Source organism: Myotis daubentonii, chromosome 1 (genome assembly GCF_963259705.1).
Source record: "Myotis daubentonii chromosome 1, mMyoDau2.1, whole genome shotgun sequence".
In the NCBI taxonomy this organism is placed as follows: domain Eukaryota; kingdom Metazoa; phylum Chordata; class Mammalia; order Chiroptera; family Vespertilionidae; genus Myotis; species Myotis daubentonii.
This window is the reverse complement of record NC_081840.1, coordinates 162,406,852-162,433,659: the sequence shown is the minus strand read 5'-3', so window position 1 is coordinate 162,433,659 and position 26,808 is coordinate 162,406,852. Positions and strand designations below refer to the sequence as shown.

The 26,808-nt window shown below is 38.8% G+C and overlaps 1 protein-coding gene across 9 annotated transcripts in view; it reads left to right on the top strand.

The window, feature by feature from the left end:
* The window catches only part of NFKB1 (nuclear factor kappa B subunit 1), a 128,738-nt gene that overhangs the window by 23,117 nt on the left and 78,813 nt on the right, over positions 1-26,808 (top strand). For 4 of the 9 annotated variants that reach the window (XM_059664355.1, XM_059664373.1, XM_059664429.1 and 1 more), the window contains 3 exons: positions 4,043-4,118; positions 8,689-8,729; positions 12,921-13,019. In XM_059664355.1, the coding sequence (XP_059520338.1) occupies positions 4,043-4,118; positions 8,689-8,729; positions 12,921-13,019 (216 nt within the window). Of the gene's footprint in view, positions 1-4,038; positions 4,119-8,688; positions 8,730-12,920; positions 13,020-26,808 lie in introns of those variants that run through there. The other 5 variants (XM_059664363.1, XM_059664382.1, XM_059664400.1 and 2 more) reach the window with 4 other exon arrangements.

Genomic DNA, 26,808 nt, shown 5'->3' with positions numbered 1-26,808 from the left:
CAAGGGGAACACACAGTATTTATTCAAAACTCATCAAATGAGAAGGCAGGCTGGTATAGTGAAAAGATCTCTTGGACTTAGAAGTTGAAGGTCTTTGTGTAAGTGTTGGCTGCTACTAATGAGCCCTTAAAACTTGATAAATAAGCCCTGGCTGGTGTTGCTCAATGGTTAAGAGCGTTGGCCAGTGCACCGAAGGGTCATGGGTTTGATTCCCAGTCAAGGGTACATACCTTGGTGTGGGTTTGCTCCCCACCCCTGGTCAGGGCCCTTGTGGAAGGCAACCAGTCAGTGTGTGTCTCTCTCTCATTGATGTTTCTCTCCCTCTCTCTCTCTCCTCCCTCACTCCCTCCCTTCCATTCTCTCTGAAAAGCAATGGGGAAAATACCCTTACGTTAGGATTAACAAAGAAAAGTAAAAACAAAAACAAAAAACCTCGAGGAATCATTTAGCACCCTCTGATCCTCACTTTTCTCCTTTGCAAAATAGGAATGCTAACCCCACACTAGCAGGGGTGTTGAAAGACTTAATGGCAGTGACTGCGCTTTGGGAGCATAAAACTTCATTATATCAGCAATTATGAAGAGATGCTGGTGTCCTTTTTTTCTCTTTCTCCTAGTTTTTTACTTGAAAAATTTGAAGCCCATAGAAGTGTTGAATAGTCTATCAAATCTTTGTTGATTATTAATAATTTTATTTATGTATATCTTTTAAATATTTATATCTACATTTTATAGACGTTAAATGAACCGTTTGAAAGCAATTTTGGACTCTAGGGTAATTACAATGGCAACATTAAAGTTTTAATGTAATGATTTTAAGAATTACATAAACTACAGAGGTTTATTCATTCATCAAGTTATTTATCCAGGCATTCCTCTGTAGCAGAACATAAGCTAAGGAGGTGGTACACAAATAAGTGACGCATAGACCCTAACTTCAGCAGCTGCGATTCCAACAGGAGAGACAGTGACATAAATAGCTTCCTATGGTGATAACTACTGTAATCGTCTGCGCAGAGTGGGACAGAAGTGTTGAGAGGGGTCACTGTGCTGCCTCGTGCACTTTCCAAATGAAGTCTAGGTAAGCTGAGGTTCACTTGGAAGATGTAGTTAGCCAGGCTAGCCACCGAGAGGGAACATGGGCCACCAGACACCCTGGGCCAAGATTCGTGATCATTTCACACCTCATAGTTAGTGGCAACCACCTGAAAAGTGGATTTCCCAAATTTACACACGCAAACAATCAGTCAGAAAAATAAAACCAAAAGTGAAATACTTTCAAGGGGTCTAGGATTGCTTTTTAAAAATATACGTGTTTTGATTTCAGAGAGGAAAGAAGAGGGAGAGATAGAAACATCAATGATGAGAGAGAATCATTGATCAGCTGCCTCCTGCATGCCCCCCACAGGGGACTGAGCCCGCAACCCGGGCATGTGTCCTGACCAGAATGTAGCTGTGATCTCCTGGTTCATAGGTCTACGCTCAACCACTGAGCCACTCCAGCTGGGCTAGTTTTTGCTTTTAAAATAAAATAGACCTATGTGGCATTCATTTCTCTTGGTAATGTTCTGATTGCTTTAGAAAGAACAAGTATGCAGTGCTTTTCCCCATAAGATGCCCCTTTTGAACTTTATTGTAAAAACGGTGACAGAGGATAAATCCAGGTACACTTTCCTTGTTTACAGCATGAAAGACATTTGGCTACTCATATTATCAAAAACCGGTATTTTACCTTTCATTTTTAATATGCCGTCTCTAACAATTAAAGGCAAAGTCTAACCAGCATTAGAGTTGTTTCTTCTTGGTTTTAGACCATCCTGTTTACATGCAGGAAATCTTATCAACAAGAGATAGTCCTTTATGCCACACAAGAGTAAAATCTGCTGAAAACATTCATTTCGAAAGTTTGTCTTATGTGGGCATTTTTGTGATCATCAGCAACAGGGGTCGGGCGTGTTCTGATATTTCAAATTTTGAGGGGAAAGTTCCTTGAAATTTGGTTTTTTTCCCCTTGTCTCAAACTTGCTGGCGTAGATTTCCTGAAGTTTCCTTGTCCTCAGTGAGATAGCCTCCATGCTGTAGCGTATCCTGGAATTTGCCCTCCACCTCTGACCGAATCCACACAGCAAGCTGCTGCCCATCACAGCTGCTGCCTTCGGGGAGGCGGAGTGTGCCTCTCCCCTCGGAAGGGTGTGTTTGCCCTGCACCTCGTTACCTAGCCGCCTGCAGGACCATCGGACAGATTTTTTTTCTGCTTGGTCATCTTTTCTGCTGATACTCGGCAAGTTGGGGCCTGCTTTTACAATAGCATGTTTTTTTATTCTTGTATTTCCTTTCCAGCAAATGATGAAAAGATAGATGAACTTGACTCTTAAGCAGTGAAGTGAAGCACATTTATCATTCTTCAATTGGAAATTTGCATACCTCACAACTGAATATGAAGTGTCCTTTATCTAAACACTATTTGTGACTCTTTATTTAACATCTAGGTTCAAGAACCTAGTAATAAAAAAAGGAGTAAATTGTAATTCTGGTGTGGTTTTTGTTGTTGTTGTTTCAAATACCAGATCGAGCACACTTACCAACTAGCATATCATAAAGAGTGAAATATGGTTGGTTTCTATGTTGTCCACAGACATTTCAAACAGATGACTGACTTGGGTTGAAATAGTACCAAACTAGAAATATGAATTTAAAGTCTTGAATAAACTAAGTGGAAAGAAAAATTTTTTCTTGGGATAAGTAATTATTAGTAACTTATTAAGATAGAATATAATTCCATCAAAATGTATTTCACGGTTTTCTCTTGGTGCTGTAGCAAATTACCTCAGGTTTAGTAGCTTCCAGCAAAACAGAGTTATTCTCTTATCACCTGGAGGTCAGAAATCTGAAATCGAGGTGTTGGCAGGGCTGCTCTCCTCCCGGAAGCTTTCATTTCCTGGCCTGTGTGGGCTTCGAGAGGCTGCCTGCACTCCTTGTCTTGTGATCCCTTCCATCACACCACCCTCTTGTTTCCATTGTCACATCTCCTGTTCTTCTCTCTGATGTCCTACATCCCTCCATCAGGCCCATCTGGATAATCCAGGGGAACCTCCCCATCTCGGCATGCTGACTTTAGTAACACCTGCAGAATCCCTTTTGCTATATGAGGTAGTACTCACGGGTTCTGGGGATTAGGATGTGGAGGGTCTTTGCGGAACCGTTATTCAGCTGACCACACTCACTAAATTCCAGGTGTTTTTGCGTTGAGCTAGGTAAATGAAAGTTAAAAAAAAAAAAAAAAGGTGAGGGAACTCAGCGTTCAGTCCTCTGCTCCTTAGAATGTAAGTAATATTGTCCCATTTTTTTGTATGATCCAGGGCTGCTGTCTGATTCTTTCAGGGCTTGAAGTTGAATGTCTAGAGTAGGAGCTTGTAAAAGAAATACAGATTTCTAGGATTATATTCTATTTCTAAGAGAGTATGAGCTTCAAGTCATTCATTCAACAAATATCTTTTACAGCGGTTCTCAACCTTCTGACCCTTTAAATACAGTTCCTCATGTTGTGACCCAACCATAAAATTATTTTCGTTGCTACTTCATAACTGTAATGTTGCTGCTGTTATGAATCGTAATGTAAATATCTGATATGCAGGATGGTCTTAGGCGACCCCTGTGAAAGGGTCCTTGGACTGCCAAAGGGGTCGCGACCCACAGGTTGAGAACCGCTGCTCTATTAAGTATCCACTGTGTGACAAGCATAGGCTGGGCCCCAGTGATATACAAGTTAAGCAAGTTCCCTCTTTGCTCTTTCAGAGCCAGGTTACTCTTTTCAAAATCCTTTGTCGCATAAACACAGTCCAGCCCCACGTAAAGTTTCATGCGCATGAGAAATTAGCAAGGTCTCAGGAAGGTATTTTTAAGTCTGATTTGAAATATTTTCAGATTTTTATATTTGGCTTTAGTTTTTGTTCTTGTAATTAAGTTGTAGGTCTATTAACTTCAGATGTTTAATACAAGGTTGGGAAAATAATGGTTGAAAATTTAAATTTTCTTTGTTACAGATGTTTCATTTGGAGCCTTTGAATCATACAATATTTAACTCAGAAATATTTCAACCAGAGATGCCAATGCCAACAGGTAAGGAAACTCCTCACCCCAGTGCCCTTCTTACTTGGCTTTTACTTTTTTAAATTCAGGATTTGCTAGTGATCTCTTTTAGAAATTCAGTGATCTACCTGTAAAGAAAATGGTGATTTATGTTCTAAAAAACTATCTTTTAGCCCTATCCAGTTTGGCTAAGTGGTTAGAGCATTGGCCTGTGGACCAAAGGTTCCCGGTTCAATGCTGGTCAAGGGCACGTACCTCGGTTGTAGGCTTCTCCCTGGCCCAGGCCCTCGTCAGAGCCCGTGCAGGAGGCAACCAATCAATGTGTTTCTCTCACATCGATATTTCTCTCTGTCTTTCCCTCTCTCTTCTGCTCTCTGTAAAAATCAGTGGAAAAGCCCTGACTGGTTTGGCTCAGTGGATAGAGCGTCGGCCTAGGGACTGAAGGGTCCCAGGTTCGATTCCGGTCAAGGGCATGTACCTTGGTTGCGGGCACATCCCCAGTGGGGGGTGTGCAGGAGGCAGCTGGGTCAAGGGCATGTACCTTGGTTGCGGGCACATCCCCAGTGGGGGCTGTGGAGGAGGCAGCTGATCAATGTTTCTCTCTCATCGATGTTTCTAACTCTCTATCCCTCTCCATTCCTCTCTGTAAAAAGTCAATAAAATATATTTTAAATAAAATAAATCAATGGAAAAATATCCTCAGTTGAGGTTTTAAAAAACACACACAACCTTTTAATATACTTTATTGAAATATATTTGCACAAAAATCTTTCACCCTCATTACTCATTGTACGACTTACAATTGTTGCTAATATCTGCTAAGATAGCTCAGAAGGAATTTCTTCACTCAATGTAAGGATTTTCCCTTTTAGCCAATCTTACCATCTCTGAGTTATTTTTAACTCCTCTTTGTTTTGTCCCAGACTCTGGCAGTTTCAACTCCTCAGATCTATTACAGAAACATTCATTTGAGTACCTATTGTGTATGCTAGGCACCGGGGGTACAAGTGTACAAAAATCAGCTCAGTAGAAAAAAAATCATCTTTTAAAAAAAACTTTTAGCTTTACATTCTGCCCAGTTGGATAAAACACATGATAACCATCCTTCCTTCTAACACGACTATGTTAATCATCTCCACACACAAACTGTTTTGATTTATTGATTTACATGTAAGCTCTGTGTGATGGTTCTTTCTATGTGCCCCTCACATCACCAGTGGCACTGAACAGACATTCACAAGCGCAGTGTGAGTCAATGATGGGAGTTGTGTATAAAACGAAGTTTTATAATCACCAGAGCCGACCTCCGCTCTTCGATTTACCATGGACTTGCTTAGCCTCATTGGAAGAATTTGTCCAATTTGTATCATTCTCATTTAAACAATAACTATTATTGTTATTCTGGTACTTATTTTTTAGATCAGAATGTTTTTTCTACATTTTAATCTCTATTATTTCTGGAACTTAATGGGAGGATATTAATAAATCTGCTTTTCCTTCACCTTCACCATCAGAAGTTGTATTGCTGAGGTCTTTTTCTCTTTACCCCACAAAACACATTTTGTAGGCTCCTGAGTCTAAGATCTCATGAGCTGCTGTCCAATTTGAACTCTAAGTCAGCTTCCTGTGAAGAACAAGTAAATATCTTGGTAGCTTCTGTGTTTCCTGTCAACTTTCAATTCTGGGGATCAGAGCATTTTTCTTAGTATTAATGCTTTATTGAAAACATCAGGACTTGGTTCTGCCCTTAGGAAACATATACCGTTCCATTTAATGCCTACAGATGCCAAAAAGTATCCTGAGGCCAGTGCTTTCATAATGTCTTTATTTCATCAAGTTTATGGAAGTAGAAATAAGATTACCAAGAGAAATATCTTAGTAAATATTCTGTAGTCAGAGCTTCACATTGTAGAAATTTATTTTGCCATAATATTAGAAAAGCTTTTAAAATTCTACCAAAAAGATTTATTTCCCAGTTATTACCTCGTCATTTTTATTGTTATATTTCCTCTCTGTTGCAGTAGCATAGTCAAGTTTTTATAATCCAAGATGTATGCTATTTTATTCACATTTTAAAGGGCAGAAAGATCATAGACACCAATGTTGTAATTTTCACATGGACTATTTTGTCTTATATGTTTCTTGAAATCTAAAATCATAAGTAGTTCTATTATTTGAAAGCTATGAGATATAGTACAGCTGTTAAATCTATAACATTGCCTTTGCTGGTTTGCTCAGTGGGTGGAGCGTTGGCCTGCAGACTGAAGGGTCCCGGGTTCGATTCCAGCCAACGGCACATGCCCAAAGTATTTTTCTTAGTATTAATCCTTTATTGAAAACATCAGGACTTGGTTCTGCCCTTAGAAAACATACTAGTATACCTTTCCTTTGGGCTCGATCCCCAATAGGGGCGTGCAGGAGGCAACCGATCCATGATTCTCTCTCATCATTGATGTTTGTCTGTCTCTCTCCTTCTCCCTTCCTCTCTGAAGTTAATAAAAAATGCATATATATTGAAAATCTATAACATTATGCTGTTTTTTACATTTCTCTATTAAAGTGTGTTTTCACATCATGGGATAGACATGTGACCAAAAAAAAATTTAGCATTAAAACAAATATATGGGTATCAAATGTAATTTTCTAGTTGATTTAAGTTTTGAGAGTGTTCCCTGAAAGAAAAATTGCCTCATTTCACTAACAAAATTCCCAAACCTTGAAATTTCACATTTTTAAAGGAAATATAATCATTTAGCAAAAATAATAGGAAAATTTCAAGAGCTTTTAGAAGAATTAATAGTGAGAAACTAACATAAAAGAATATAAATAATAATTGAAAAATAAAATGTAATTAAAAAATAAAGTAATTGAAAAAAAAATAATAATAATAAGTGAGAGACTTGAAGTTTAGCATAAATATGCTCCAACTCCCCTATATTTTCTGTGGCTTCCAAATGCTGCTCTGTTAGAGGCCTCTCTTCCTGATATGTTCATTTAGCATCCTAGCGGGAATGTTTCTATGGCTATATCTGTTATACTGACCTACAATTATATGTTAGTAGTGTGAAAATATTTCTATTTCTAATTGGTTTTATTTTCTTATCAAAAATTAAATTCTAACCATGTTTTAGAATCTTAAAATTTCAACTCCTTTTCTAAAAGTAGTTGAAAATGTGCAGAGATGAATTTTATACAGATAAAAGAAATAATTTACATAAATTATACTACATCAGCAGTCATTTCTCATATTTCCTTTTGTGTGGATGTTTTGCTTCAAATTCAGTCATTTTTCAACTGACTTTCTTGTAAATTTCTTGAATAGTCATAGGAAATAATTATACCTTTATTCCCTCTAGTTCTCTAGCCTTATTTTGATTCATCATAAAACTAAAAGGATAAAAATAATTTCTGTCTTAATTTAGTTGTATATTTTTTAGTTCAACCTGAAGGTTCTTCATTCTTCTTAAATGTATTTATCTAAAGTAATAGGACTTGAATTTCTGGCTAAGAGACAGTGGAGATTGAAATGGACACAAGCATTCTCCTAGTGTATTTTTTTTTGTAGTACTGAACTTTTTCATTAACATTCAAACAGATGAGAAACAGCATATGCCTTTATTTATTGAAGAGCTATGGGTTATTATATTGTTGACATAAGACACCCTGGGGAGCTTAGGGACTTTCTCATATTGAACATATTTATATTTATACTGCCAGAGATTCTGATACTGCTTTGAATTTCCAAAGTCAGATATAATCAGAATATGGATTAAGCTTCTAGTTTTTCTTTATGTTTTTATAATAGTTAATTGGTATGCACCTACAATTAATTAAGTTATTTTCAGGATTTTACAAAATGCTTGTGCTTTTTTAGAACAAAGTTTATATCAGAGCATAATATGCAGAAATTGTATTCAAACATCAAAAGGTATAAATTAATTAGAAAAGTCCATCATATTTGGTAGATCAAATTAAATTTGAGAAGGAGAGGGAACAAGCTAGCTAGTTAGGGAATGAAGGCTCGTTCTTAAGGGATTCGAGTAAGGGAAAGAAACCAGGAGTAAGGAAAAGCAGGCAGCATTAGACCATTATCGGTATATTTCACACATGTAGGTGTCATTTCAGTCTGGTAATGTCACATGAAGCACATTCCCTCTGAGGGACAGAAGTCAGTATTTAATGCTGTGAAGGCAAAAAAAAAAAAAAAAAAAAGTCATAGAGTCCAGGAAGTCATTGCTGCTTTTAATTGGTATTCACGTCATTTTTTAAATGCTTTGTTAATACACAAGACTTGAAGGCTATTCACATATTAATCTTTACCAAACACCAGGCCTTTTGTTAGGTTGTACAATGTACCACCACCATTCAAGAAATGTTTTTTTTATTGTGGTTCTCTAAATGTATAAAACTGTTAAAATAATAATAAATTTAATATTCATATGAGGAAGGTAAATTATATCCTTGTGAAATCTTAGCTAAAAATTGTCATTGAAAATTTTATTCTAAAACATAATTTCAGTTTTTTACTTGCTTAATATTTTTATATCAGATTTGAGAAGCCTCACATTCTTTTGGTTTTTGTCTGTTGTTTTGTTTTTAGCAGATGGCCCATACCTTCAAATATTAGAGCAACCTAAACAGGTAAGAAGATTAAAGGAGTGGGAACTTTCTCTTTAATGTTAGATCCATAAGTCTATTATTAATATCTCAAGCACCAAAAAATAGTAACTGAATTTTGTGAAGGAAGTAGCTGATCTAGAAGATCAACAACTTGCCAAATTATGTAACAACTTCATTCGTCCATTTTACATTTCTCTTAGTCATTCTGCAGACCATCTTGAGCCTCAATACATAGTTCTGTAAAACTTCAGTTAATTATAGATCCTTGGTATCTTGCTATCTCCACCAACTTTGCTTACCAGCCACTCCTAGGAAAGATAGGCTCTCTCCATTCATACAGAAATAATACATGCGTGCAGCTCACATACATGGAATTACATCCATCAGTCACGTCCATCACATGCAGTACTTCTTAGCCTTCCTCCTACTGCTAGTAGCTCCAGCCTTTTCTGCTCTGTATTTAGAACATGTACCCTAAGATATTAAAACCACCAGTGGGAGATAAATAGTATTAGAATGGACAGTTGAGTTCTCTTGCTTCTGGTGTTAACTTTAGACTCAGCCTCTTTGGAGTCAAGAGAAGGAGCATTTTATTTTCTCAGGTTCTTCCTCTTTCCACTGGATTCTGTAGGGGATCTCTGGGAATAGAAGTGGCCTCCTCACTCGGCTTCAGACCTGTCGATAATAGTTATTGGAAATTGGGTGGAACCGGTGCTATGAAAGAGGAAGAAAGAGATCCTTTCGTGTCTGCCTTTAGATTTCAGTTATTAGGAGATAGAAGTGATGGTATAGTCCTCTACAGATTGAGGATAGTCAGTAAATCTCTGAAATGGATGTGCTTACCAAACTTGTGTGAGACAGTGGGTTTGTATATCTGCTGTCCTGCACTTATATTACCCAATACTTTTCCTAAATGTTTTTAGTAGCTCAGCTGAGTGAGTGTAGCACTTTCACTTTGTGTAACATTTAACAAATGCTAACTAGGTCAAGAACTTAGTGCATTTATTGTGGCTGCTATAATTGTGGCGTTATATATGTATTTGGATTTTGGTCAACATTTAAAGGGCATAAATACCTTAACTATCACCAATAGACTATTATTATAAGGTTGAACTTAGATAAAAGTTTTTGATATGGGGACTGGAATGCCGCATGAGATTTTGGGGCATTGCTCTAGTAGCTTATAGGTGACACAACCGGACTCCACAGTCTGCCAACATTACTTTACTGATGTCCAATTCCATAGTGGTGACTTCTCACAGCATGTCACCAATTCCCTCAAAGACCCTCCTAGGGGAACTTTATCCCTAAAATTTTGTGAGGGTGTCTGGCCTCCTGGAAAATTTTCTAGTTGGAAGATCTGGGTAATTTGTGACAATGAGAAATCAACTAAAAATTATTTTGTCTGCATAACAAGGCATGTTTTCAAATATCCGTTTTCATAAGCGTAGCACTACAATGAGAATTTTAAATGCATTTCTTATTAAGGTTCTAACATTTATAAGGAAAAATTGGCATTTATAGTTTACCTTAAGGAAATTATGTATTTCCAAAATTCAAAACATAATTCACTATATGTGGAGATGTAAAAGCTCATCTGAGTAAAACAATGTGTTTATTTACCAAACTGATGTTATTTTGATGCCTGACTCCAGTGAAAGTAAGAAAGTTGTATTCAAGTCAGACTTTCTGACTGGGTAGACGTAGGTTTGCCTTTGAGGTTGATGACTCATTTTTAAGCAAATGGAGATACTGAGATGAATGGCTGTGGATTCGAAAACCTTTAATCTCAGAAACATAGAATCAGAAATGCATCTAGACTATGCATTGAAGACACCCTATCTCCCTTTAAAAAAAAAAAAAAAAGAAATTTCTACCCTCAGGTTAAAATTCCTTTAGAACTTTAGATACTCTTATGCAACCATGAGAAATATCTATTTTTTAACTTAAGCAAGCTATTAAGACACGTTTCTTTACTCATATTCTATTTAATACCACTCCCAATAAAACATAAATGTACACATGCTACATTTTCCCAACTGTCCTAAAGGAATTTCATGATTCAAGATAATGAATTGCTCTATTGCATTTAAAAAAATAAAAGTTAGAAAAATGTTCTTTTTTCCTTTGAGGTCTTTTTGCCACAATTCTCCCCAGTTCTGACAGAGATGAGTCATAGCACAGACTACTAATCTTTAAAATATCCAGTTCTGTTGGATATTACTCATTGGTAATTATCTAATACTGTTTAAAACTGAAGTTGTATTTAGATTGCGTAGCAGTCAAGTGAATTTCTGCCTTTATTCTGGAGGCTAACTATTGCATATGCTGATGCTTTTTCATGCTTTTAGAAAGCCCATTTAATTATTAAAAATAAGCAACAGGTTTTGTCTACAAAAGGTATAGGGCTGAATTTGTATTTTTTAGTTTTAATTTTTTGAGAGGCAAAATAGAAGAGCTGCCCCTAAATGACTAACCTCACCCCAAAAGTCTTCTCTAGTATTTAGGTCCCACTTTGACGAGTTGATCACACCTCCAGACCTGTGACTTGAGAAGCTTTCCTTCACTAGAGAACTTACTTCAGGCCCTATTTATCCCCTGAAACATGCTTTAATGCTGATCCTCTTTGCAAATCAGGAAGATCTCAGAGAGTATAGGGACAGAGGGTTCCAGATGCCAGAGATTTAAATTCATTCGGGACCTCTGGACCACTCAGAAACTTTCCCAGGACCCTGCACAAGAAATAATGAAATGTAGTGCAGTCTAAGGAGGGTGAAAATTTTACATTGACTGATGAGCTCAAAGCTGTTAAAACCTTTGTGTTTGCCCAGCCGGTGTGGCTCAGTGGTCAACCGATGAACCAGAAGGTCATGGTTGGATTCCCAGTTGGGGCACATGCCCGGGTTGTGGGCTCAATCCCCAGCGGGGGACCCTAATGAGGCAGCCGATCAACGATTCTCTCCCATCATTGATGTTTTTATCTCTCCCTTCCTCTCTGAAATCAATAAAAATATATTTAAAAACATCAGAGTTGCTATGACTGCAGGGTAGAAGCCCCACCAGGGAGCAGTGGGTGTGCGGAGCTCCTCATGGCCTAGTGATCTAGCACTGTTTAGATGAAGTCAGACCCACAATAAAAATAAATGACCGGTGAGGTTGTCACTTAAAGTATATTAACAAACTCTTTTCACCAAAGGATGAATTTGAAAAATGAAAAACTATCCAGTTAGTGACTGTATAATTATAACAACTATTGTGACCACAAATTGGGTTACATCCTTGTAAAGTTGCATCTTTCAGGAAATACATTGAAAGTTCCCTTAATATTAAGATGATGATAGCCATTCTCCTAATTGCCCTTGTTTTTTTCTTTGTATACAAATTGTAGTTGTTAGTTTTGTAAATCATAAAATGTTAGATCTGGGATAGACCTTAAAGGTGGTCTAGTCTAATCTCATTTGTATAGATTATAAACATACAGGACTTAGGGTGTTTCAGCCCACAGTAGTCCATATAATGAAGACTTTAGATAACTCTACATTGATTTACAACAGTTTTCAAGTTCTTTGGCTAATAATATTTAAAGGGACTGGTTTTAGACTCATTCAGGTCAGTTCATATCAAGAGTTGGATCTTGATAATATCAATAATCATAAAATCAAAAGAATTTATCCTCTGAATTATTGAGAGAAACTGGCCAAATGTGGCGCCGAGCATAGGATGTGTCTACAACACTGACGTGCTGTATTTAACAAGGCATTTCTGTGTTCCCTGCTGAGCCAACTGTAACCAGAGTAGATAAAGGAATTCCTTTAAGTAAGAGTCAAAGAAGCGTAACTTGGAGTGCAGTATGGCCAAGTTCAGAGCTTGGCGGCAGCAATTTGAGATGGAGCAGCTCTGGTTCAAACAAGCTGTAGCACGTCCAGCCTAACTCTTCAGCAGCTCACTCCCCACCTGTGCAGAGCAGGAGAGTTTCTATGGGGTTAGGGACCTCACTTTTAAGCCACCAGTACACAAATACCAATTAACCTCAGTGTTCATAGTAAGATTATGGGAAAAGTGGTTTTCATTTACATAATCCTCTCTCACACATTTCTTGTTTTTTCTCTCGCATCTAATACACAAAGGAATTAAAAATTTGTATATAATTTTGTCCTAGTGCTTTTTAATAAGCATTTCTCAAACGTGTTGGCTCTATGCTCACCTTTGCAGAGAGGATTTCGTTTCCGTTATGTCTGTGAAGGCCCGTCCCATGGCGGACTCCCTGGTGCATCTAGTGAAAAGAACAAGAAGTCCTACCCTCAGGTCAAAGTAAGTTCATGATGACCTCCTATGTGGATTTTGGAAGATTGGATTTCCTAGCAGTGCAAGTGATGAGCTGCTTTACATGAATATAATTTGCTTTTACCCTTAAGCTGAAATATTCACATGATTATTATAATTTTCTAATAGAAATGTGTCTCTTAGCAATAGAAGTGACAGATTTTGAAACCTCATTATTATTTCCATTCAGTAGAAATTATTTCAAACTTAGCTAACCAACTTTTACTATTTCTTCCTCACTTTAAAGGGTTTTTTAATTGTATACCTCTTGATACATTAAGAAATCTTTAAAACAAGTGCTTGATTTCATCTTTTTAGAGATTTAGTGAAAACTGAAACAGATGACTGAGTGTATGATTGTATAACATAGTATTTAAGATCATGAATTCAGGTCCAGACTGTTACTATCTGCATGGCTTTGGCTAGGTTATCCATTTCTAAACTTCAGTACCCTAACATGTGAAATGCAGAAATATGGATGGTATATACTTCATAGAGTCTCTTAGAGATTAAACAAGAGCCCGGAAGTACCAGAGGGCCTCTGCTTGAGCAAATGTACATCACACGTGGAGGTCCCTGGAAGGTTCCGCTTGATGATATGCCTGTGGTGTGCTTGGTCGAGCCCTGTACACACCTTCAGGTTCTTTTTCTATTTGTTAATTTAAGAAGAATATCTTTGTTTAAGTTAATTTGAGATTTTTTCTTTTCATAAATGGTGCCATATTTCATTGACTGATTGATAATAGTTTTGCAGATAAGCCCGCCAACAATTGCAATTTCATTGTTTATAAAAGTTTGTATTGTTCAATACTTCAAGGCTTCAGCTAAAGGTTACCAACTTAGTTCTCACTAACGTATGTGCGCCCCTTCGGATATGACTTACTTTTGGCCTCAGTTTTTGTGTTTGTTTGTTCTTGTGAATAAGTGAAGGACAACAGGACAGGCCCTCAGGAAAATCAAGATGTCAAGGAAATTTGTCTTTGGTTGCCAGGTTTGCATCTTGTTTCCTCTCTCTCCTCTTCCCCACTTTTAGCCCAGATCTTTCTAATTTCTTACCCCTGTTCTGAAACAAAATACAGAATACTGTGATGTCATTCTTTACCTTTTGAATGAAACCCACCCATATTATCGAGTGTGGATTCTATCAATCACATTTGCATTTTAAGTCTCCTAGCTCTCCTGTGGAATGAAAGATGTTTTTCTTTTTCAGGGTCAGAGCAGGGTAAATATGATGTGTTTAGCTCGCAGATGACAGTCTTATGGTCACAGTCCTTGGGAATCTAGACGAGGAAAGAGGAGCAGCAGTTAAACAAGAGAATTAGCATTTATTAAGCACCAAAGATTTGCCAAGTGCTTTGCATATATTACCTCTTCTAATCCTCATAACAACCCTGGTAAGTTAAAAGTGTAATGCTTATGAGGAAGTTGAGGCTCCGAGAGAAGAATTTACTTGCCTTTCTCACAAGACTGTGGCTCTTTATCCTACAGCTGACTATTGCTCATTGAACTTGCACATGGAATGTGAGCATTTGGGTTGCTGGGGGCAGGGACCAAGGGGGCAGGACGTGGGAGGACAATGGTGAAATAGGGGCAGAGAATTATAACTCTGGAAAAAAGGGAAAGAGAGGTTCAGGGGGCCTCAGATATTAGGGAATCAGATCAAGCACTTTTGTCAACATATGTATCTGTGTGCCATATATATATATGTTTATGTGTGTACTTGTGATAAGATAATTGAAAGATACATGTTATTAGCATTGACAACGATTATAATTACTGAAGAATTAACATTAAGAAAAACAACTGGGAGTTTTTTCTGGCCTGGCTCTGTACAAAAATGTAAATTGTGGTATTTTCATGAACGATTTACTTCTATTGCTCTGGTCTTTTGTGGCTGAGTAGCCATTCTTGATACTAACAAGCACATGGCATTCATTAACTTTGCTGTAAATGTGTTATCTAATTAAAAACTTTATGCATCCATTTATGCTCAGTCTTCATACAGCCTTCTCACATAGTGGTTACTGCCTTACATTTACAAAATAATTAGAAATGAAACAACCCAATGGTCCTTAGAGGTTCTCGTCAAATTATAGTTTTCTGTGTCAACGAGTTTAATACTTAGTGGGAGATACAGATATATAAACAACTGATACTAAAGGAAGTCAAAATACACATGTGTAAATTGGTCATTATTAAACTTCAGCTGTGGCTTTATTATTCCTGCTACCCATTTATTTCTTATTCACTAACTCCACATATATGTATTAAGCATTAAAGCATTTAATCCAGTTGTAAGAAAAGGAAGAACAGTGTAGAGATCTGTTACAAGCTGGCATTGTTCTTCTAGCCTATTCTTGTCCACTGAGAGTTTAAATGACTCTGTTGTTTGTAACAGTTAAAGGAAGTAATTTTATTTATCTTAGAAGCTCTTGAGCAGAAGGATGGGGAGGAGGAAGAGAAAGCGACAACCATGAGATATTTTTCCCAGAGCTCTTCTCCCAATATCACTTTCAATAGTCTTTTCATAATGAATAGATGAGGGTGACCTTTCAGTTTACAGGGGGATTTTAAACCCCTTTAAAAATTTGGCAGAGGAAAGACTTGCTCTCATTGTATGTCTCCTATCAGGAGGACCTTTAGAACTGTACCTGTGTTCTGCAGTAGGTAACCAGGCACCCACTCTATGTGAGGCTGTGAGGGAAGCCGTGGACAGACCCAGCTAGATCAGGGGCTCTCAGACTCAGCTCTATTGACATTTTGAGCCAAAAAACTCTGTTGTAACAGGATTGCCAGTACCTTATAGGATGTTCAGCAGCATCCCTGGCTTCTACCTACTAGATGCCAATAACATCCCTACCGCTGTGACAACCAAAAGTGTCTCCAGACATTGCCAGGTGTCCCCTGGGAGGCAAAATCACCCTGCTTATAAACCACCCATCCAGATGCAGTGTCCAGTCAGCCTTAACCTTGTCCTGTTCATGCCTTTCTACTCAAAAGCTGTTGTCATAGGTTCCAGGGGATTGCCTACGTATATTATTTTGCATATGTACTTTTCCTGGTTAATGGTAGACACTTATTTTCAAGCTGATGATCATGGTGACTATAATTTCTTCTAGAACCTTGGAACTAGGGTAGTTGGATATTAAGGAGAACGATAGAAAAGAGAAGAAGACATATCTTAAATATTCCATATTCTATGATAACTGCATATCTAAAAGTTAGCATAGGAGTTCTGTTGGCTCTGGGCATAAACTGTTACAGAAGAGAAAGTGAAAGTGGAGAGGGGTTCAGTCAAGGCTGTGACCCGGCAGAGCCCTGTGAGCGCAGTGGGAGCATCTATGGACTGGCCCTCATCCAGCCTCCGTGGAGGGAGGAGTAAGGGAAAGTGCCTCACTTACACCCCAGAATCCATTGCACAGGGACTTCAGAGGGAGGGCATTTACATTTACTGGGGGAAATATTTCTGAGATTTACATACACTACTCATTTAATAAAGTCCGTTTGTCAGGCTTAACTGTAAAATGTTACCGGCCCTACCTTTTCCTCACCTACATACTAGTACAGCCTCTTTCTCTTCTCTCCACTCCAGCCTCCCTCCCTCCTCCCATCATGCCTCTGTGAGATCACACCACTCCCTTGAGAGGCCCTGAGAGGCAGGTGGCTCAGCGTGTGCTCAGTCACATGCAGGCAGCAGCAAAGGGTCGGGGGCCACCTGAAAGCTGTTGGGGCTGCCTGAGGTCTGGGGGTGCAGACCCGTAACTGTGCTTTACGGACCATGTACATATATAACCTGCTTGGCTTAGCCTCTTGCTGATTGTCCAAATATACCTCAGGTTAAGTCATTCTAAAACTAACTCTAGGAGGCTGCACCGACCCTCCTTTTTCTACTGAATTTTGTTCCAGGTTTGAAACCCTGTTTCTGAAAAACTCGGTGTAGGCTAGGCTTAGGCACTCTCTTACTATGTCGAGATTATTTCTAGAACTCAGGCTACCGCACCACCTGGTGCTCTGCATGTTTATTTCATGTCACAGAACCCCGCTTAGCTTTCTAGAGTTTTGCTGTGTAAGTCGTCACATTCTCTTTTAACAACTGTTTTAATTATCAAGGATTTCAAGCATATAGATTACTTAAAAACTTCATTTACCCCAGGTATCACCATCTCAATTTAATACATATTAACATTTTACCATATTTACTTCTGAGCTCTCTCCCTCTTTCTAAAATAAAACACAGTTACAGCTAAAGCCTCACCCATTCGTCACTTTTTCCTTCTTCAGACGTAGACTTCTATTCTGAGTTTTCATTCTCTGAAATGTTTTTGCTGGCTTTGTCCTTTTCCAGGGCGAATAAGAGTTAAAACTGGGCTTCATTGAAGATTGGTGTTCACTTTGATCCTATTGATTCCTCTTTATCATCTAGATAAACCTTTTCATTCACAATGTGCGGTGTATTCTGACTTTTACAGCAAATAATAATAATAATAATAATAATAATAGCGAAAAAAAAATCTAAAGTAAATATGCAGTCTCTTATGTCTTGCTTTTCTTTTTTTAAAAAAATAAAAGCTTCCTATTGTTAAACATTTAATAATCTATGATGCTGTCCTATAAAGCGTCCCTTTAAAGTTCCCTCAGTTCTAATTTCATCGGGAGCTCCTAATGGCAGAGGCTGGCAGAGAAGCACAGGCACCTTCCTTGAGGCCGAGCTTGTCCCTGCCTGTCTTTGACTCAACAAGGAGTGCCAGGGAAGGCTCATTTCCCTCTTTTTCCCGAAAGTTATGCATGAAATTTTTATTAATCAAACTGCCTTCCTCTTCACAGAGGTGGACAGGTGCCAACAGGAGCAGCCCCACAGGGCTTCAGAAACCCTCCCTGCTTCTCTTCCAGAAAGCACCCATTCGCAGCGGGGGTGGCTCCTCTAGTGGGGCTCACCCTGTGCCAAGCAGAAATCAGTACCTGGAGCCTTGACTCTAAAATACAAATAGCTTGCCCGTGGTATCCTTATTTTCTCTTTAGTGACCAATATCAAATGCATGGACTACAACTGGAAACATAGCTGATGTAAGTGTGACTGTTTTTAATCAAATGTTTTCTGAAAGCTGATTGTCACTATGTTTTCTGTCCTGAGTGTTTTAGGTTGAACAGGAGGCATATGGTGAAATGTTTAGGTCAACAGCAGCTGTTTTGTTGTCCTTCCCCACCCCCCTGCCAAAATTAATTATTTTCAAATCAATTATTAGTGCCTTTCACTTAAAAATCCTAAATGCTAAGTTTCTGTCGAGGTCAAATAAAGACTGGCTGATCTGCTGTGGCATTTAAGGATATCACATATCCTTGCATAACCTTCCTTTCCTTTGTATAGACTTGCCTGGTTTGGGAGGTTTGCCATTTTAAGGATCTAGTTATAATACCAATTTCAAATAAAGTAATCTGATTCAATTACTGAAAACAACAGGGAAGATCACCAATAATCAATTAGGCAAGCATATAGAACCTGGTCCATAGCATTTACTAAAATTTCCATCAACACTCCCAAGCTGTTCACTATTTGCATATGTTAATAATGGAAAATCACTGTATTCTGTGTGGACAGAGCCCTGTGTTATATATATTGAAGAGAAGGGCTTTGTAATCTAGATCCCTTTGAGTGGTTTCAGAAGGATTTTGGATTTCTGAATTTATATGCAGTATTTTATGTATCTGTGTATACAGTTTTCTGGGGAGATAAGTATGTCCTTTTATCAGAATTTCAAAGGGAAGGATTCAAACACAGCTTAAAACCAGTGCCATAGAGTACATGTTACTTTAGCTTTTTGACAGCAGCTAGTTAAAAAACTAATTCTATATAATAAAAGCCTAATATGCAAATTGTCCCCTCGACCAGGGGTTCGACCGGGAGTTCAACCAGGGGGTGGGGCCGGCCAACCGTCCTGGTCCCCTCCCTGCTGGCCAGCCCCACCCCAGCCGGTGGTGGCAGCAGGTGGCCGGGGGAAGGGAAGCCCTGGTGGGCCACCAGCAGCCGCAAGGGACCTTACCTGTGTATGAGTTTCGTGCACTGGGCCTCTAGTGTATATATAAATGTCTTTTTATTTTTAATTTTGGTATTTTTTAATCTTATATTTATAGTTTTGCATTCTTTACCCATTTTAAGCAAGTTGAAATACTTCAGGTTGCTTAAGGCAAAGCCCAACAAAGCCTCCCCTCACTTCAGGTGTAGGGTAGAAAAGAGGGGAGACTTGCTATCCACGGCCAATAAAGGTGAATAGGCTTCCCGCTTTTTCTCTCCTGCTCTTCCATAGATTCAGCATGGAGTTATCCAATAATGGTGGAAGCCAAAGGACAGAAAACAATTCACTAAAGGATAGATATTTACTGAGCACTGTGTCAGTTCCTGCTCTAACAAAATATTGCCTTGTAGAATGTTTTTTAAAATAGCCCTCTAAATCCTAAATTCACTGTATGCATTCATAGTCTCCATTATAAACTAGAGGAAGCTACTTGCTGGAGGAAACCTCTAGCGCAGATCATAGCTGTAAAAACTTAGCCCATAGAAGTGATTAGAACCATAGGCTCCTGGAATTTACAAATTGTTTGAATTTTAGTTTAATTTTTGTCGGTCCTGGCTTGGGGACCTTCTTCTGTTGACCATTCCCATTTTTCTCTATTAAATGCATGATTCCTAGGACCATTGTTCATGCTGAAGCAAATCTCTGATGGCTTCTTCTAACCCCAGTGGTCCCAGGAAAGGCTGCATACCATCTCCTCATTCCGAACATTCAGGAATTCGGGTCTCATTAGCTCACATACTGATTATTCTTCTTGTTAAGGTAAAACTGTAACCCAGGTTCTACAGCCCCAAATGTGTAATCCCTCCTCCTTCACAGAGAAACATTTCCAACCTGTCAGCAGGTGTAGAGGTGAGGCTGTAAACTACCCTGCAGCCGCAGTCTCCTCTCCTGACACGCCAGGGGGATGCCAGATCAGAATCCTCTAGCCTACATTTACCTCTCTGGGTCTCAGGAGGGTGGACTGGAAGTGTGTGCAGACTTTCACAGACATGCCTCTCACCTTTAGGTCCTTATCTACCCAACAGAATGATTACAAGGATACGTTGCTGTGCTTGCTTACATCTCATTTAATCGTGACAATAGCCCATTGAGGTAGGTTCTATGGTCCTCATTTGAAAAACGAGGAAATGGAAGCCTAGCGAATAAAAAAGCTTACCCTGGATCTCACAGCCTTTCAGAGAGGGAGCCCAGGATTTCAGTTCAAGCAGTGTGACTTAAGATTCCACACTCTTAACCATGAATTATCATAATGTTAAGGGTCCATTTCTACTCATGGAGGTCCTTTAAACCTGCATTTCTTGGTCATGGGCATGCATCAGAATCACCAAGAATATTCTAACCACAGAGATGCCTGGGACCCACCCCACACATGCTGTATCACAATGAGTCATTTAGCCAATCTGGGATTATATGATAATTTCTAAGGATTCATTTCTTATAATGACAAGGTACAACAACAGATGAAGGACTAGGTAAGCCATAGTATAATCAGGAATAGAATATTATGCCACAGTTTTAAAAAATAATTATGAAGGCTCTGTACAACATGGGAAACTGCTTTTGACCTAATGCTGAGGGGCAGGAGGTGGGGGAAGCAAGATTCCCCAAATTGCAATCATAATCACTGAAAGGATTTAACCCAGTGAAAAAGTTAAAATCAAGATTACAGACAGTGGAAGAAATAATTATCAAAATGAAAAGTAAGTCTGAAGTCATGTGCAATGCAGCACAGAGAGACAGAAAATTTGAAAGGAAGGGTGAGATGCAGGGCACAGGAGAGAGTAACCAGTGTCTAATTCAAGGGTTGGAAGGAGGTAATATTGCTGCAGGTGCTGGTCCTACACTTAGAGGTTCTAGGGGTGAGGTTCAGGGGGCTCGTGGACCACACTTTTAGGTTTTAAAGCATTAGCTCTGACATCAGTTAGTCAGGGCTGGGCATGATGTTGATTACTAGTTCTGTGACTTAACAGCGGTGTTATTTCACCTGGCCAAGCCTCAGTTTCTGCATATGAAAAGTTGAGATAAATACTACATACTTCATAGGATATATGTAAAAATTGAGCTGTTCAATGCTTGGCACCTAATAAGTACTTAAAAATGATAGTTGCTTCTATTTTTATATGCCCGCATACATTATTTTGAGTATTGAAGGGCAACTTTGCTGGTTGGTTTATGAAACATGGCTCTACACAGAAGCTTCGCCAGTTCCCTTTTATTTCCAGCACAACCTCTCTACTCAGTTTTGCTTCCACTCTGTTTATACCATGTCCTTCTTTTCTCTGGGATTGTTAATTATTAAGGTGGGAGATTGAATCCAGATGCTGTGCCAGAAGCTAACTTTTAGATGTAACACATGATTTCTTATGAAAATCTTATAGGTAGCAGGAGTCCAGAAAGGAATTTATTAAATGACTAGAGGCCTGGTACACGAATTCATACACTGGTGGGGTCCAGCTGGCCAGCCCAATGGGTGCCATCAGGGGTGGGCCAGCTGGGGCGAGGGGCCACAGGTGGTTTGCCAACCGGCCCCACTCCCGACTGGCGCGGGGGGACCTGCTTGGGAGCAGGGCTAGCCAGTGGGAGGGGCCAAGGGTGTCCTGGTCATTCTGCCGCTCGGTCAATTTGCATATTACCCTTTTACTATGTAGGATTGTTAGGCTCCTTAACTGTTTTCTCTTAGCCACTATACATATACAAATTTGCAGGAGTATTGCATTAGTTTCCTAAGGCTGCCATAACAATTTACCACAAACTGGGTGTTTTAAAGCAACAGAAACTTATGCTTTCACGATCCTAGAGGCTAGAAGCTCAAAATCGAGTTGTCAGCAAGGCCATGCTTCTCTGATGGTTTGGGAAGAATCCTTCCTTGCTGGTTCCTGGCTCCTGGTGGTGCCGATGCTCCATGGCATTGCTTGGCTTCATCACTCCAATTTCTGCCTGTCCGCCCGTGGCTGATGTCTTTCTGTCACTCTGTCTGAATCTCACTCTCCTCTCTCTTACAGAGATCCCAATCATTGCATTTAGGTCCCACCATAATCCAGTTGACCTCATCTTAATTATATCTGCAGAGACCCTGTTTTCAAATAAGGTCACATTCTGAGGTTCTGGGTGGACATGAATTTGGAAGGGGGGACAGTAGTCACCCCATTACAAGTATATTATAGCATTAAGCTTAAAAACCAGTGGTCCTGAAAGTATAAGATAATAACCACTTTAGCCCATGGTGCACTGGGAAAGACATTTACATGTACCCACGATGTTCCCTTATATATCATTATTATATATTTAGGGAGCAGTAGAAAAATCAAATTGGAAAAGTTTTCCAGTATTCTTAATAATTTATTTAAGAAAGTAATTCCTATTTTAGTCTCCATTGAGTAGATGATGGGCCTTAAATACTGTGGTATGCTAGTAAATCTTTAATAACTGGTTCTCGAGGAAACAAAATAAGCCCTGATTTGTAGCATTTGTCTATTTCCTTGATGTAAATATTCCCACCGTGGCCAATTTCAAGTTATCAGCATGAAGTCAACTGGCTTGCAAAATTTCTGAAAATTTAACATTCAACTTTTGTGAGCAGGTCAAGCCAACTCTAGCATACCACTGCAAGAGTTCCTAAGGAAAACAGATATGAGATCACAGCCTAGATATTAACCCAATGAGCAATAGTCAGATCAAGAAAAGATAATAAATTGCTTCATATAAGGTTCTTTATTTGTGTGTTATATAATACCAGGGACTTTGCAGGGTCTGAGTAAACCCAATAAATTGCTAAAGTGGAGACTTATGTGACATAGTAGATAAATGAGCTGTGGTTTAGTGAGCAAAATATCATACTTGAAAGCAAGCTAGATCTTACTCAAGATTATGCCTTTACAGATGGGGTGATCTTCAACAAGTCACTTAATCTCTTCCAACTTTCTTTTCCTCATTTATAAGATGAAAATAAAAATACCTACCTCACAGGAATAGCATTAGGATTAAGTGAAGGAATTGACATCAAAGCACCTAACGCCATCCCTGGCACGTCAATAGCATTAAATGTTTATCCCGGACACGTTTATGTTTTTAATTTAAAAAATCTTGAAAAATGCCTATAAAATGATGGTTAGCTCCATGAAGGCAGGGATGATTCTTTTTCTATTGTTGTTTACTGCTGTATCTCCAGTACCGGAATAATGTCTAGGTAATATATATATATAATATTACCTATAGTAGATGCTGGAACCATCTTCCCAGAAGAAGCGCTAATCAGATATGGCTAAAGAAGAGACAGATGACATGATATAATAATGAAGGTTGTTAATTGAAAACACTAAGAGTCTTTAAGCAGCCGTCAAGGCTCCTCCAACTACTTCCCATCTTGTTCGCCCCATCTCACTAACCTTCCTTTCCTTCTCCTCCCCTGCCTCGCCACCTTTGTCCTAGTCCCAGTGAGTTAGAACACTAGAACTTAAACCTTAAACATGCTAGGAAACTTTTCTGAGTTTAAATGGGCTTTTTCTACCTCAGTTTCTCTATCCATTGGAATCTTTCCATGGCAAGTAAGAGAAAAAAGAAGTAAAACTAAGCAATAATTGAAATGTATTTTTTTAAAAAGCTGAAAAGTCCAAAGGAAGAGCTAGCTAGCATCAGACTTCGCTGGATTCAGAGATGGCACTAGACCATGTAGCTTCTCTCTACCTCTCAGCCCTGACTTCTGTGGTAGAGGCTCCCATCTTCAGCTCCAGAGGTGGCCCAGCAGCTTGTTAGAGAACCAAGTCAGGCAGCAGAGAGCCTGTGTTCCTAGATGCAAAGGCTTCAGAGGTGCCAGGATGGAGGCTTCTAGGTCCTCGTTGGTCTGCGTTGTTTCCTGGTCCACCCCTGGAGGTGCCGCTGGGGACAGGGACTGTGCGACAGTGATTGTGTAACAGCCATTTCCTGGCTACACCCCTGGATCTGGCAGTGGATAAGCTGCACTACAAACATGTGGACTGAATGAAGGGTGGGTAGATACCCAAACAAAAAACATGAGTACTGGTAAAATTAGAAATTTCAGAATAACAAACATCAATTAATTCCTCTGCCAATGAACAGAGAAGACTCCTAAACCCCCTTCATTACTGAAGTTGTGTAACCCTGTGTACTCCCTCTTTACACCAGACTTGGACAATGTCTGTGTGACATTCCCATTGTTTTATGTTTTTTAAAATAAGAACTAGTCCCTTATGTGTTTAAAAGTATCAGATCCATTTAATAAACGTTCAGGTAATACAAAGACACGTATAAGTGAAAAGTAAGTTGCCCTTCTATTCAAATCCCTCTTCTCCCCAGAAAGAGGCACTATTATGAATTTCTTGAGTAGATTTCCAAAAATACTTCATGCATATACATGCCTACATGTGTATGTTTATGGATAAGCTCATGTGTATTTATACATCCCAATACATATAAAACATAAACTCTGAAGCATATGCATTTATGCACACATACTCTGTTCATTTACAAAATACTCTGCCCCTTGTGTTTTTCACTTTAATGAATCTTTTAGGACATTCCTCAGCAGCATATAGACCTCTAGGGAAGTGATAAAGCAAAATGATCAATAACATCCTTGAGAGCACACTACCCTGGGTTCAAATCCAGCTCTGCCCCTTATAAGCCGTGTAGCCTTGGACATGTTGGTTAACCTCTCAGTGCCTCCTTAAAAGGGGGATAAAAATACCACCTACCTCTCAGGGTTGTGGGAAAATTAAAATGAGTTAGTATTTGGAGATAGCAGTGGTAAGTGCTCTGTGAGTGTCAGGTTTGGGTAGCTACCTTATTTGTGAGGAGTGCATGGCATTTGGTTGCTTATATGCAGCTTCTTATTACTTCTTTTGTAAATACCATCCTTTGCAGCCTCTGAATCCATTTACTTTCCTTTTCACTATCAAAGACAAGCTCGAAAAGCCGACCTTGATAATCCTACTTGACCCCAATTTCTCATTTACACTGGGTCTTCATATTTTTAAATGTATTTTGTCATTAAGTTATATTTGAATAGCTGTGAAGTTTTCTTTTAATATATGTTTTTCATTTCTTCTGAATTATGGGGAGGTTTCATCCTGACTTTATTTTTGGTTCTTTGGAATATCATTTCAGCTCCTTGTCTTATAATTTATTTCCTATGTAGTTTTCTGCCGTATTTTTTAGTCTAAGGACTCCTTTGGAAGATCTGCCCTGATTGGCCATCATTTCAACCTAGCTGAATTAGGTGGCCTTTTAGTGTTCCTCTTTAATAGGCCTGTGATATCTCTATTCCTGTGTATCTCTATTACTGTTCTTCGTATTGCCTCACAATTACTTAATATGCCTGTCTCATCATCTCTGGACTTTATTTCTTGAGGGCAAGCACCATGTCTTATATTTCATGATATATTCTCCTGCTGAATTGAACTAAATTATTTTTCATTCTTTGGGCACTCAATGGTTGCTCACCAATGAAAAATACAAATTTAAACTTAAATAGAAAGTTAACTTGTTAACTAGTTAAAAAGTATTTAGCTAAAAATTGACCTAGAACAGTTTCTCTTTCTTTGTTTTCTCCCTCTTACTGGCTTGAAGTAGCATATATATTATACTAATGACTTCAAATTCTTTTCTCCAGCCTGGATTCCACTCTGAAATCAAAGCTCCACGCCTTAGCTGCTGGAGAGCCATTGTCATTTGGATGTCCGATAGACTTAGCTTGGTCGGATCTGACTTCCAAGTCTTCCCTGACAGTCTGCTCCTCCAAGTATCTTTGCCTTTTCAGGAAATGGCAGCTCCAATCTTCCAGTTGCTCAGGCCAAAATCCTTAGAGCTATCCTGAACTCCTCCCTTGCTCTTGCACCCCACAGTTAATCCATCAGGAATCCTACTGACTGTGACTTCAGAAATTAACCAAAATCGAATCACTCGTCACCGCCTTTACTGCTGCCACCCTAATACAAGGAACCATCCTCAGCATCTTTTACCGAAAGGTTTTAAGATCCAGAGATGATTCTTTCCTGAATCAATTTTACTAGTAATGGATGACGATAAATTTGTGAATTTCTATTCATATCATTCCTTGTACTTTTTGTTACTTGGAATTCCTATGTTCAAAAAAGGAGTTTTCTCTTCTTCACATTCCTTTAAAAACTTTTTAAGTAACAATATGCACTCACGGATTATTTTGTTATTCACTGTATTATAAGCCATACCTGTCATTATTTATTTTAATGCTTAAATTGTCCCCATCTTGGCCAGTGGGAGTCTATTGTGCAACTCCTGTGTCCTTTTGACATGTCCCCACTTGATTTTGAACACTTCCTTATTTCTGAAATAATACTCTAGGCTCACCCCAGGCCTTCCTTGTCCCAGTCATGGAATCATCTATCTCTCCAAGAAGCCCTGGTTCCTTTTGTTAGAGAAATGCCTCCTTGAATTCATTCTGATGCCTCTAACTCCAGTCCAACACAATGGCTTCTTCCTTACCTTCCCCCATTCTATATTTATTTCATCTTTCTCCAATAATGAAAACTCTAGTTGCCAATGATGTCAGCGTACTTATCCATTTTGCTCAACTCTATAATACATACAGAATAGCTTCAGAATTGCTATACCAATATGAGCACTAGATACAAACTTCCTAAATACAGTCAGAATTTATTTATAGTTCTTTTGACCTTCAAATATATTTAAGAGAGAGCGTTCAGTCAGAG